The sequence below is a fragment of the Oreochromis aureus genome, linkage group 6, assembly GCF_013358895.1.
Source record: "Oreochromis aureus strain Israel breed Guangdong linkage group 6, ZZ_aureus, whole genome shotgun sequence".
Classification (NCBI taxonomy): domain Eukaryota; kingdom Metazoa; phylum Chordata; class Actinopteri; order Cichliformes; family Cichlidae; genus Oreochromis; species Oreochromis aureus.
The window spans coordinates 38,517,215-38,532,091 of record NC_052947.1 but is presented as its reverse complement, the minus strand read 5'-3'; the positions used below and the strand labels follow the sequence as shown (position 1 = coordinate 38,532,091).

Genomic DNA, 14,877 nt, shown 5'->3' with positions numbered 1-14,877 from the left:
CCAAGTTAGAATCACCAATTAACCTAATCCCACTAATTATGTGTCTCTGGACTGTGAGAAGAAGCCGGAGTACCTGCAGGGAACTCACAGAGACACAGGGAGAACATGCAAACTCCACACGGCCAGTTGGTGGATTCAAAAACAGGACGTTCCTGCTGTGAGGCAACGGTGATGGCTTCATGTGCACATTTCTTCCATTCCTGCCAGTATATCAGCTTTGTGATCATCTAAACAGGGCTAGGAACCAAATAGAGAGACCAAGGCCTCGATTCTACTCTGTTACGGACACAGACAGCTGGAGACCCGATAACCAAGCTTGAAGAACACCACGTGTGTAGATGCTAGTTATAATGTAAATTACAGAGTTGTTTTCCTCACGGTCACAAAAAAAAGTCACACAAAAATCCGCACTGAACTTCACAATCAACATTTGATGATGACATTTGCTTCGCGCAATTCGCCATTTTATTGGTGGTTTGTTGCTAGACATTTTTCATCTACATGACATTTTTCAGGCCAGTTGACTCACACGGGTCAACTGGCCTGAACGCAGGGGCAAACATGATTGGTCAATAGAACTGGGACTACATATTCATATGCAGACATCTGTTTACAGAGATTACGGTCAATACTGAAAGTATGAGATTGGAACAGGTAATTTGCCCGTTAGGACAAAGTCGGACCATTTAACCTTTAAACATCACCTCTGACATACCGACAACCTGCCCAAGGTCCACCCTGTCTTTTACCCTATGCTAATGTTGTAAGTAGCCAACTCCAATTACACTTGTGTGTCTAGTTATTAGTGGGGTTTCTCCTGTCATGTTTTCTTTGCACTTTGAGTCAGGTTGAAAAAAAGAAGCTAAAGAAAAAGCTGGAAATATGTAGGAAAAAAACCCAACTGGGCCAATCCGGTCTTTACAGCTCTGCTATCACTTCCAGAATAAATGAAGACAGAAAACTAAACAGCGTTTGTAGTGTTACTGAAGTTGGACTAGCTGGTATATAATGATGTGCTACGTGACCGCTAAAGTTAACGCTAAAAGTTAACGTGAGGGTTCCTGATGGTTAGGGACAAATGCAATCGCATGGCACGATGCTGTAAACAGACCAAACTTCAGTCAGGAGAACAACTGAGATAATCCATCCACAATATGATGTTAGTCATTAATATACTGCTGCACGGGCTGGGCTGTAGTTACATCGTAAGGTTTTAAAAACTGAGCTTTAAGATGAACAGTGGTAATAAAAACCGAGAGAAGCCGACAGTGATCACTGACTGTTTTTAGGGGCTTGTTGAGATTAAATAGAACAAGATACAAAGCATTAAAACAAGTAAAAAACACAACAGCCTTATTAAACGCAGAGTAGTTTTGGACCCAGAAGCAGGATTCATCCAAGGGCGTAGATTTGGTTTTGGCATTGGTGGGGACGGATGATTGAACCACCGAACCCTGCCCTGTTCCTTTTTTTTCCCCTTTTTGTCTTTGCTTCTTGATAAAAAAGGAGAAATATACTTTCCTACATATGCTATTCTACATGCTTTTAAACCATTTAAAATTACAATTCATAGTTTTATATGTGAATTATATAATGTTAAATTACTATTAAACAAATGACTGACTAAATTATTTTAGGCTTTAGTTTACTTCAGCCTTATTCCATATAAATCAGGTATCATACAAAAATAAAAATACAGTCATGACAATAAACGAATATGACTTTAAGGACTTAACAACATTACTTCAGTTATAGTACACCAACATCTCTTATACATTAGCACCAAGGGAACACTGATTGACCTGGTTGTTTTTTGTCCATAAAACTACTCATCTAAGACGACCACAAAGTAAAAGATCTCTCAGCAAAATTATGCAACATTTTAGGCACTATTGCCCCGATCAAATCAGTGAGCTGGGATTTTTTATTATAGACATGAACTACTGTTACAGCAACAGACATGAACTACTGGTGCCCCACACAACAACTCAATGTCCACTCTGAGAAGGAGCCAAACACATGCCTTCTCCTCTCATTAACTGAGATAAACTGCTGGCATATTGGCTTTACATCTATACTGTCCAGTCTCTCCTGGTGGACATACAGCAGCATTGTTTAATCTCATTGGAGTCACTGTTGACCTTAGCCATGTTTTTAGTCTTCTGAGAGCACTGAAGCTTCTTTCAGCCTCAGTACATGCGTTTTATCCTCAGATTAAAATTATTATTCTGTGCTTGATGTGTCTCACCTTTGGCCCTGGCTCTTCCCCTCTGACTGCACTAGGACATATTGCCACCTGATAAAATAACACATTGATTCGTGCCATATAAAAAGTGAGACTTGTCAGATTCTTTGTCAAATATACACTAATGAATCAATTTACATCAGCAGCCTAACAATTGTCATGATAATAAATACTAGTTAATCTATAGCACCGAATCATCAGTCAGTCACCTGTGACCTTGCCTCTTCACCTCATCCGAGCTACAACATGGCAGAGCTGCCTCTGTCACCTGATAAATGACAGTGAGATATTAAAAATACATGCAGTCACACATGTGCTTCAAATACAGTCATGAACCACCAAGTCATCATCCATTGGTTCTTCTGTCACCTGACAAATAGGACATACATGACAATAAGAATAAAATGTGGAGCTGCTTCAGTGTTTCTGTCAATGTGTGCAGATCTTGACTCATCAGTAATGTTTGTAGTGTGAGTGCATTTTTAAAACAATTTGTGCAAACTGCACTACAAGGTGGAATATTTGCAAAATCATGACTACCTCATGATATATTGTCTCAAAAATTAACCCTATGTGTCACCAATATTTTAACGTTAGACATATAATTTTAACAGCCTCTGTAAACTAATATCCTGGCTTGCTCGAGGCTGCCGTTTTCTCTGACAGTTTCAATCAAAGTTAGAAATGCTACTCTGAGACTGAGATAACTAATAGTGCTGCCTGTTGTGCAGTTAGTTTCCAAAACACGTTATTCATGGTTACATACAATTTTAGACTGATGTGGGCCAAAGCCTAGCATAGCCTGTAACGTTATTATGACGGACACATTTTATGAGTTAACTTGACTTTAAGTGACTTACAGGTTTCTTTGAAAAATACTTTCTTATATCAGGTTCTTCCTTTTTGCTGCCATCCTCCTCTCCTCCTCGCAGCGCAGGCTTGCCGCTGCTAAAACTAAACAGAGCTCCCTGAAAGGCTCAGCCAATCACATCGGCCATATTTGTCACATGATGTAGGACTCCAGTAGAGAACGTAATTTAACTCTTTCTGCACCGCTGGGTGAATGAGACGTTGACAGATCTTTTTTTTCTTTCTATCGGGTTTGTTTTTCTTTACTCGAAGAGATCAAATTATTGGTGGGGACAATTCAATAATCGCTGGATATTGGTGGGGACATGTCCCTTCCGTCCATGTCAAATCTACGACCTTGGATTCATGACGTCATAACTTAAAGACTGCATAGTTGCATTTATCTGTAAAAAGTGATTTGGTGCTTATGTAGCGCTTTTCTACTCCACTTGAACACTCGGAGCACTAAAAAGATGTTTAGAAAGGCTTGCTGTTGAGATGTACCTATGATGTAGCAGGTCAAACACATTTTGACATACTTTAAACTTATTTGGTATTTTGGCCTTACTTCTGTTGAACAAGGCTAATGCCATTTCCTACCAGACAGAAAGCCAAGACAATATCCCACATCACACTGTTTACTTGGCAAACCCTCTACATCCATCTCCACCACAAGAGAATGATTGATACAGTTCATCAGCCTTCATTGCCAATGAAAACATCCCCATTATCTCTGCAATAATTACAGTGGCATAAAGAGGAAATACAAGATGGTGGAATGGAGACGCCCTCATATCAATGCAATGTTGTTTTTCAATTTCTTGGAAGTGTCAAAAAAAAAAAAAAGTATAACCTCATCAAAAAAAAACTTCCATTCTTTCCTGACAGCGTTAGTATTCTGCTCCATGACAACTTGGGACAGTGTTAACCAACTGGTATTTAATTTGGAGCTAGCGGTTTAATGGAATTTGCAGATATTCAGGCGAAGTCGCTGTTTTAATCAACACAAAATCAGTAGCATGCAATTCTTTTTAGCACCTAGCAAATACATTATGTTTTCATGGCTCGGTAGCTAAAAGTCTATATGCTCCCTAATGAACTGCACGCATTGATTGAATTCAACTAATGAAGCAGACGTGAAACCAGCACAGCCCACCTGTGTCGTTTCCACATCATTATTATTATTATTGTTATGAGCTTGGATATTGATGACTTATTGATTTCATTATCGTTAAGCTGAAAAACACACCATGTCTGGAAACCAGCAGGGAAAGAAAGGAAACATATTTAATTGAATCTCATGTGTGTGACCAATAGCCAGACAAACGTGTGTTATAGGTCATTTACCAACCAATACAAACCACAAAGCTATAAAAACCAAGCATTGCTCCCATACTCGCTGCCATATAATAATGAATTCCTAGAAAACATATTTAATATGGTGATCAGAGTCCTGAAAAAAAGAGAAGATTGCCTTGAGCTATGTGTAAATCCAAAACAAAAAGGTTGCTTAACTGCCTGATCAGTCTTTTAAAATCTCAGGCGGGGAGGGGGGGGAGAAAAAAAAACCCTCAGGCCTTTTTTTTTTTGAAAAGTTGCTACAACAATTCAATATTCTGCTTTAACTACAACAACAATTTTTTGTCACTATAACAAAGTAACAAAAAAGTCATTGCTGACAATTTTAAAATGCTGTCACATACCATCATGGAGGAAAATCAGTGGAAAATGAAGCCACACTTCACTTGTATCTCCAAAATCCGATGTTTACAGACATGTCCCAAGGACGAGTCACATTCGGGGTTTGATATAAGATGTGAAAATTACATGAAAGACAGGAAAAAACAGCTTTTTCCAGCTGCTGTAGCTTTACTTTTGTCTTATGATCAGCAGTAATAAAAAAAACGAGGGAAAATGAAAATGCACAAGTACAAAATCAAACTACGCCCCTACACTGTGCTAACAGTTTATTGCATTATGAGTAAGTTCAATATTTTTCATTTTTATTTTTAACACTGGAAGGTTTGGCCTTTTTTTCTTTACAAACTGACAGGAAAGATAGGATAAAATTAAGTGTTTTTTTCTACTAATGCGCCTAATTTCTGACTTCTGTAAAGTCCAGTCTGATGGCTCAAATTGGGTGTATAAATGTAATTTCCAAATTTGTTAGATTTTAAACAAGTTTTTGACAGATTTCTAAAATACTTGTAGTCTTGTTTTTATGACAGGCGGTCTAATAAGTTTGTTAAACACTGTATACAGAATGATGTGTAAAGGGGCTGATATGAACTTCTCACCCACCCACTGATGATGCTGTACACTGATATCCTGTTTAGCTGTAAAATTAATGCTGATCTGCCTTCATGCTCAATAAGCTGAATCAGTCCTAAAAACAAGCACAATGAGGCCATTTCTGTGACAGACAGGCTATCGAGTCAGGACAGGGTTTCGTCAGGGTTTACGAAGAAACTGTTACACTATAAGAGGACAAGTTTGCATCAACCACTCTGACGTCAAACCGCTTACAGCTCCACAAGGGATTGTGAAGCATGACAGGTAGGAAGGGAAAAGTTCCTGTGCATGCATGACAGCTCAAGTTTCACGCTGCTTTGAGACAGTTTATCTATCATTCAAAACAATATTTAAAGCCCTGATGCTGTCATATGTTTTAATATAAATGCAAACTAAAATACAAGTCTCTTTGGGAAGGACGGTAGGCAGCTTGTGTGGGGCAAAGCTCATGAACTGTCAAATCCCTGCGATGTAGTGGTGGCAGCATCATGACATGAAGTGTTTAAGGAAGAGAGAATTTAAGGAAAGGAAGTTTTTGAAGAAAACCTGGAGTGAAAGAATTGCCTTTCAACAACAAAATTTACCAAAGCAAATGACTAACTCAGTAATATTATCAAAGATTCAGATGTTCCAGAATAAATATTTAGCCATCGTATCATTTAGCTTGCAATCAAACTCAGTGGCACTCCACTTCAAAAACAAAGAAAGTGTGTACTCTGTAATCCATCCAGTTTGAGAAAATTCAAGGAGAACCTTTTAAAGGTTAGCACAGCAGCAGCATCATTCTTTTTGTAAATCACCCCCCACTTCATATTTTTCACCTGATGGTAATCATCCCATCTTCTGTGGCTCTGCACACTTTGAAAACCCCAGAGATACGGGGAATATTTTGTGGTCTTTACTAATAAAAAAAGTCAATTAATTGATTAATAGTGCAACTTCATAAATTAGAGAATTGTATGTGAATCCAAAATGGCGCCAGCTGCTAATGATTTTAGAATATCTGAATGGTCATTTAACTTCCTGAAGACTGTGGTAGTATGAAACAAGAACAAAAAGCCCAAGAACACAAAAACTCCACGCAAAGCCAAAGATGGCTCGAGCCTTTAGAAGGTTCTCAAAAATAAATGAGTACAGACACTGCAAGCTAAAGCTAGCGTAACAAGTCTACCACAACTATTCAGTCACTTGAAAGCTGGTGAAGTCAAAACGCTGTCAGCAAATATGAAGCACTATTTTGTTTAAAATGCTGATCCTTAATACAGTCATAGCAAGTGTGACTGTTTTTCCTCTTCTCATTCTGGGCGTCTGTTAAAATGGTCAGTGTCAGCTGATGTTTGGAAACTATTGGGCTAAAAATAAGTGTACATCCTGGGAATCAATAACGCCCTGCACTGCAATCCATCATCTCTACAGGTGGATGTTCAGGTTTTTGTGCCATCAAGATAAAGGTTTCATGCTCTCTGTTCACTGTGGGGGAGGGGAGAGACAAAAATAGATATGAAAGTGCTGAAAGTGCGATAAACTGAAAAGCCTTTTCAGTTTATCAATGGGAGTCAATCAAACCCCCGAAAAAAAAGAAAGAAAAAAACCCCACTGCAAACCTAATCCCGCTCATTAACGCTCGGTCAGACTGACTGCTCAGCTTCAGGTCTGACAGCTCGATAAAAGAAATGTGATCCTTCCACCAACCTAACTACTACCTAACTGCAATCAACATGACTACCCAAACACGACAAGCTTTCTGATCAAAAATGACATGGCGCTTTATTAGTTAAAGTAAGCTGCTCGTCACCTGACTGCCCTGTACTGTACAAGCGTTCTTACAGGATATCTGATAGCTGTTATCGTGATTTTACTTGGTAGGTTCAGCAGCTGTACACACAAGCCTGCTTTGCTCCGAGTGGCTGCAGATAACTGCAAACACACAGATGACTCAATAGCTGTCAGTGACCCAACAGCGGACTAAACACACAATTTGAACCAATAAGCCTAGTAATAGTGCAGCTTACCTGTCACCATACCGAGTCAAGTCAATGTGTCTCACAGAACAAGACCTCTGACTGACCTCTGTTAGTCATTTGGCTTTTTCTTCTCTACAATATGCTTTGATTTTAAGATGTAAAATGCCCAGACATTTAACACAATGTTATTAAAATTGAACTAAATCATGAACTTTCTTCTCCAAAGTGCAGAAAGAGTTTTTTAAAAGCCTTCTCACTGCATGCCTCTGTTGCCAGCCTTAACTTTTTGCTGAACAACTTGTTCTCTAAGCAAACTCCTGTCGATACTGTCCATCACCTTAAATCAGCCAAAGCACTACATGTGGTCTCGACTACCAGAGGCGAAAGTATGTGAAGCTGCAGGTCTAAACCTTCATGTCATTAAAGGGTTTCAACTAAAGCACTCCACATTATCAGAACTCCATCATCATCATCAATCACCTAGATAAAAATTCTAACGAATGCAAAACTCACTGGTAAAATAAACCGAAGAAGCACTACAGCCTCATCTGTGTCCTTTATGTTTCTGCTCTAAAGTTCAGAAAAAGAAACTGAATTCAACAAAACAAGCTAATGTACACTAGCAGCAATCAGCAACATCCCAGGCTGAAAAAGGAAGTTCAAGTGCCAACAACTACAGTTCCTCTGTTGGCCACTTGAGGCTGCAAAGCAAACTTATATCCCTTAGGACTTAAAGTTAGATGTGTGTCCACTCTCACTGCACTGGACCTTTTATTTATTTTTATTGTAATGTAAATGGTGGTGTATTCAACACCATGTTTTCTTACCAATGTGTCCACAGCAGAGGATTTGCCATTTCTGCTGCCTTTTAAAATGTTAGCATTCAAAAACTGCAGTTCTAATAATGGCCTAGACTCCCATATTAACACAACTTTACAGCATTAAATGCATGGTTCAGTATCAAGTTATAAAAATTGTTACAAAATTGTTACAACCTACATGGAAACAATTACAACAGTTTTTTCAGCAGGTCGCCAGTCAGAATCTGGTAGGATTCACCTCACCAAACTCGAGTCACTGACTTCTCAACCATGATTCTGCTGTTGTGCCCATAGTATGTTTAATGAAATTATCTGACAAATAACATGGGATTTCATGTGGTACAAAGCTTCCAAGCAGTCTGCTGTTCCACTTCAGTTGATTAAATAGTAGTTTTTTTAGAACTGATTACTTAGAACTAATTAGCAGGTATCTGTGTATCTAAGCTGAGCCAACAACTTAGCACTCGCTGTCTCATCTATATACGGTCACTTCCTGCTCAAAAGGAAACAAAAACAGACAGACGGACAACCAATCTACGAACCAGTAATGACTTCAAAGTGGCTTCAACCACCTTTCAAATACTGCGTACAATCGACACTGGTATCGTTAATCATGTTTTTCAGAAAATAAAAAAACCATTCAAATGCATTCTGAATTCCCCAATCCCCAGGCTAGAGTCAAACTCAAAGCTAAATTCTTTTCTGCATAAGACACACAAATAAAGCTCTCGTACCCCGGACATGTGAAAGGACACATTCTTCTTACAAGTTTACAAATGAGGACGGAGGGCCTGAAAATGCTCTGAGCAATGAAAGATTTAACGTGGTTGATTTAGCATGACTTCCTGATAGGAATGTCCATTTCAGCTAGCCCATATTACCTCTTTTAAATCAATAGCAGCTCCACATTTAATGATGCCTTCATTTCCCTGCAGCTTGACACCTCAGCGGGCACTGCGGAGTAATTCAACTCATGTCCTAACAGCAGCGAAGTTTTAAATTTTCATCTGGGTGAATTTCTACAATCGGTGCAGAGTTTCTGAGGGTTATGTACAACTAAGTGACATTTGCCATCATTATAATGGCAGTGCTCTGTAGCCGTGAGGCAATAAAATAATCAGGTTGGTAGCACTGCAGTGGATCAAACGGCAGCTTTAAGGGGAGCTGAAACACACGGTGACCATTCATGTGGGAAACCCTTTGAGGTTCCCCCTGAAAGCGTAGCATTGGTAGCTGCTAATCAAGCAGAATGAAATGAATTGGCAGTGTAATAAAGACGAGGGTAGCCAGTGATTTGCTGCTGTTTAAAGACTGATAAGCTCTTGAAGCACAGCGTGTAGCATCAAGGAGTTTGATTTGTCTTTTTAATGAGTTGAATTTTTGAGAACTGGCCCCGTGGATAACCATTTGACCCATCCTGTCCTATAAAGCAGGAATTTTCTGCTGTAGTTACAAACCACAAGAAATCCTTCTAGGATAAAAATCCATGTTCAATCAATACGTTACATGAAAGATGGTATCAGAGTTTGATCTTTTTGTGGGAACTGCTGATTAGAGGGGAAAAACCATACTATAATATTTATCTTTTTAAAATAACAGTGTTGAACATTTCTAAAACTGTATCTAAAGCATCACAACTCATTAAATTAAATCAACAATCTTAGATTTCCTGTTTTATTGGTTCCAGCTTAAAACTAACACAGTCCCATCAGATATATGAGCATGAAAATGCAGCTATACAAGTCTCTATGAGCTGAAATAAAAGGAAAAACAGCCTCTGTGACCTCAAAGCAGAGCTCACACAGGAAACATCCTCAGGCTCTTGAATTACTCCTGGACATGGATGAGAAGAGAAATTACCCTGTCCTTCATCCGCCAGCTCTGCGCCAGGGCCTTGGAGCCCTCAATCTTCTCTGAGTGCCTCTTCTTCATGAAGGCCAACTGAAGTTTCCAGTCATTCATATCGGCCTCCTCTTCCTCAGCGAGGCCCACGGCCGGTGAATGAAGCAAGTCTGAGTCCATTTTCATCAGGGCCCTGCTGGGAGAGCGCTCATGTTAATGTCACTGGTTGGATTTTGAAGTGTCTTTAGCTGTAGCTATACTGGGTATCCACAAAAAGATTTGTAGGCTCACTTTAGCCATTTAATTACTGCATATAGTCAATACTGACACTAGTCTAAAAAATAAATAATTAAAAAACTTAAATCTTAAATTTGGAGAAATTTCCAGTCCAGATGCAGCCAAATGTGCTAAATTTGCTAATCAAAACATACAGTGCAGCTATTTTATTAAGTAATGGAAGATAAATAATATATAAACACAGTAAAAACAGAATATATACACAACAGATGTAAGCATCCCTAAATACATTTTTGGTTACCAACTGAGATATTCATAGGAAAATTTAAACAGCAATAAAAGCGCGCTGTCAGATAACTGCAGTAGGCCTGTTCAGAGAGCTCGAGACTTGGATCCAGATTTAGATAAATTTATTCATTCAAACATCTTCAGTGTTTAAACAACATGTAAGAGAACTTTTGCTTCCTTTTTTGGTTATAAAAATAAAACATTTGATTATATTATCTTAGCACTAGTATAAAAAAATTAACAATCATGACTTAGATCCACAGGTCTCTCGGTGCAGCTGTTGAAGTCCTACAGGATGAAGACCTGACCTCAGAGGCAGCCGTCCCTGTTTGTACGTTCTCGGACATGTTTGTCCCTCTTGGCCATGCTACCACCACAAATACAAGCCATTTCTTTTAGGCCAAAGTCCACTTTGTCAATATGGATCACCCATCATCTGATAAAGATCCGTCCTCTTAAATCCTTCCTATGCAGGATTGGTGAGGGCCAGGGCTTATCCAAGCTGGCATTAGAAAGCAGGTCTAACACAGCCAATTTATAATCACAAACACACCTCACAAGCATTGTGGGAAGAAGCCAGAGTACCCAAAAGAAACCCATGTAAGCACAAGAACAACATACAATCTCCACACGCTGTGTGGACCAGGGCCGGCCGGCACATTCAAACAGTTGTTGCTGTTTGCTGACCTCTGCACTGTCCATTCTGTAACTTGGATTGAAAAATCTATCTCCAGTTGTAAACAATGGGTACACCAAAAGCCCCCCAAAGGCTCGGTCATCATCAGACTGCTACTGTCCCATACAGTAACAACAGGTCCATCCCTTCTTGTACTGTTGTTACGGGCTATACTAAGCAGGCTGTTTCTACACTCAGATAACAATCTGATTATCAACACTGGCTGCTGACTTTTCCACTTTATGCCCTTTAAGTCATGGGATGGTGGTTATGAGTCATTTTTATGCCGTGTGAATCTGATGCTGTGAATCCTGTTTGAATGAAACCCACAACAGCAACTGAAACCAAACACACTCACATCTGGCTTCCTCCACTTTATTTTAACAGGCTAGCTGCCTGACTCTGTAGTAAAGCAACAGCTGCAGAGATGTTTCATCTCTACAGCTGGAGCCACGGGAGAGGAGGTCGATGGGTTTTATCTTTAGTGCCTCTGCATTCGTGCTAAAACGGCCCAGCTGTGTTAAACTTGTCTGCACGGATGCTGGCGAGCAGCAGGCTCAGTCCAGTCCAGCTAGCTAAGCTAAACTAGCGCGGCTAATGTAACAGCTCTGCTGCTGTCAGGTGTCAGACTGCACCGAGGCCGGTAATATTCACTTAAAGCCTTTTTAAAGCGAGGCTCTGAAACCACACACGCGTGACAGAGATAAGAGGACCGAGCAGATGTGCAGATAAGGCACGGAGAGTGTCAGCGAAGCGTGCAGATGCAGACCTTGGTGCGGTGGGATTATCAGCCCGGGCTGTGGAAGCTCTCCTTCTCCGGACAATGACAGACACGGTCGCACAGACAATCCTGGTCAGCAAATTGTAGGGCAGCGTCCAGAGCCTGTAGAGTAAGTCAAAGCCGTCAAATCCGAGCTGCACGGGCGCGTGTTTGCAGGGGAATCTGCGGCTCCTCTCCCCACGGCTCTTCGCTATGGGAAGGGGCTGCAGGCGAGGCCCATCTTCACACGGACAGTCTGCCACAGCCACACGTAACGCCGGCCGCACTTATCAATGACTGGGCTCGCGTGGACTCCTTCTACGTACCAGCGGCCCTGGTAGTCGGCTCCGAGCGACGGTCTTCGAGGAAATCTCAAATAATTCCGAGAATTTCTCCGAAGAGGCACTTCTTCAGCACTTCTGCAAGGGCGCAGCCATCTTGGGTTGAACCCAGAATGCACCGTTGGGGCGGCGAAGCTGTCGTGAAACGTCACAGCTGTTGTTCCTGGCGTCACTCACCAAAATATAAACACACGTACTCACGTCAGCCTGAAGCCTTTGAAACCTGCACGACAAAGTGGCTTTGAGCTGTCCTTGCACGAAGGTTGTAACTAATGAAAGGTTGTAACTGAAGTCTTTGTAATACTTGCAGTTTTAGAGTAAGTGTACATTTACCAGCGCAAAACCTTTTTTTCCCTTCAAAAAGCATTTACGATTTTGTAAATGCTTTATTTAAATGATAATGGGCATTTTTTGTCAATGTTTTTTTTTTCTTGAATCGAAATTAGTATTTCTTACATATAATTTTTATGACTTTTTCCCGTATGTTGCTCTATCACCAGATTACTTCAGCTTGACAAGGTGGTTTGCTTTGCTGCTTCCTTTGGAGGGACAAATCCCACTGTTTAGGAAAAGGTGCTTTGGAATTAAGAAAAAGAAGTTATTATGGTTTTGGTTTTCTTTCTTCTCCTGACATTTTTCCCTTGAATTTAATTGTAGTATTCTTTATAAGTATTGAACTTTATGTTCTGCATCTTCAACTTACAGTAAAGTTCAAAGAAAGAAAAAAAACTTCAGCTTGACAAAGTGCTTTACAACTTCATTTGAGAAAACAAATCTCGTTATTTAAGAAAAGGAGCTTTGTTATTTTTAAAATGAGAACTGAGGTCTGGAAACAAGGACTTTTTTCCCCCCCAACATATTTTTCCCAACTACCTGTTTTATGTATCAAATTTCTATTAAAATGTGACTTCATAAAATCCCAAATAGGTTGTGATGTTATCAGCTTGGTTATTAGCTTACAGAAATAACTTGTACCCCATGCATGGTTAAATACGTCTCACCACAGCTCCACCAATTATTTCCAGTAGGCTTAAATGTATTGAATTGCTGCCATGCAATTGGTTGATTAGATATTTGTGTTCATAAACAGCTTAAAGGCTGTACTTAACAAGCACTTGTGAATCTGGTCCTTATTTTTGTACCAAATGTCCTTATTTTTCCTTATTAAAGGGAAAAGTTTTAACAAAAAAAATAAAGAATACACTTACACAGGTTTGTGGCCATATTTATTCAGCGATAGTGGGAAAAAGCACTTGCATGGATCCTTCCTTCCTTTCATCCTAAACACCAAAATATTTGCTTTAATTGTGAAACTATTTCAGGTAATTTTGCTGTCACTTGGGGGGACATTTGCTAAATGGCATTATTTTTTTAATCAGTACCAGCTAACATTAATTTAGTTGTTACACCACAAGCCATACAGTATTTATACAATCAGTTGACTTGTTGTATGAGTAGGACGTCAATACTATTGAAATGGACTGACATTTATACAGCAGTTCTCTTGCTTAATAATCACCCAGTGTGCTTTAAATTACCAGTCACATGCACACAAGTCTCCTGGACAATTTAGAATAATCGACTAACCTAACAGGCATGTTTTTGGACTGTGAGAGGAAACCAGAGCACCTGGAGAAAACCCACTTAGTCACAGTTTAAGAACATGGAAACTCTGTACAAATAAAATCCTCAGGAGAGCTCAATCTCAGAGCCATCTTACTGTGAGGAAATAGCACGAGCCACTGATGCCACTCAAAGTTATCCCATTATGGGAAATGGCATCTGGGTTAAACTGAACTGAATAGCCCCTCAAAAGAACTTCTCAAGCATCCAAAAAGTTAGAATCATTGGATGAAATCTGATACAGTGTTCCAGTAACCATATCATCCATTTTCTTAACCACTCATCCAATTCTGAGTCACGGGAGGCCAAAGCCCATCCCCACTGTCATAAGCTAAGACGTGGGATACAACGTGGAGAGGAACAGAAAAAAGGCAATAACTCACACTCACACCTGAGGGGAATTTAGAATCGCCTGTTAACCTTACATGCGTGTCTGAGAGAATCCACACACAGTGGTGCAATGGTTATCCCACTGTCATCCCACACCAAGAAGGTTCCTGCTTTTAAACTGCAGGCCAGCTGAAAAGCTGGAGCCTTTCTGTGTGAAGTGCATAGATTTCATTAACATACTGTAAATAAAACAGAAATGCAATAATAGAGTGAGGTTCAGAAAACAAAAATAGATTTCCATAGCTTATCTCATTCTCCGTTTCAAGTGTTACCAAACTGGATGGAAAGTATGAACTACTCTCTGAATGCAGTCTGACAATTTCTGAGAGGCTAAAACTTGCTTCTGTCTGATTGCTGTAAAACTGACTGACAGTGAGCTGTTGGGATGCTCATCCTTTTGGCAGGCTGATTTCTTGGTCAACTTTCTACTTGGTTGTTTACTCAGCTTGTCCCAGCAGCCAACTCTCGGAAAGGTCCAGATGGTTTCAAATGTCTTCCATTTCATAAATATTTAGGCCATATTCTCCCCAGAACACTCAAACCTTTAGA

The 14,877-nt window shown here is 39.9% G+C and overlaps 1 protein-coding gene across 5 annotated transcripts in view; it reads right to left on the bottom strand.

The window, feature by feature from the left end:
* Positions 1-13,372, bottom strand: part of rptor (regulatory associated protein of MTOR, complex 1) — a 198,722-nt gene extending 185,350 nt beyond the window's left edge. For 3 of the 5 annotated variants that reach the window (XM_031754181.2, XM_031754182.2, XM_031754183.2), the window contains exons 1-2: positions 11,984-13,371; positions 10,032-10,206 (exon numbers count right to left, since the gene is read on the bottom strand). In XM_031754181.2, coding sequence (XP_031610041.1) covers positions 10,032-10,199 — 168 coding nt within the window. In that variant the 5' untranslated portion in view covers positions 10,200-10,206; positions 11,984-13,371. Of the gene's footprint in view, positions 1-10,031; positions 10,210-11,983 lie in introns of all 5 variants that reach the window. The other 2 variants (XM_039613380.1, XM_039613381.1) reach the window with 2 other exon arrangements.
* Positions 13,373-14,877: the final 1,505 nt, after the last annotated feature.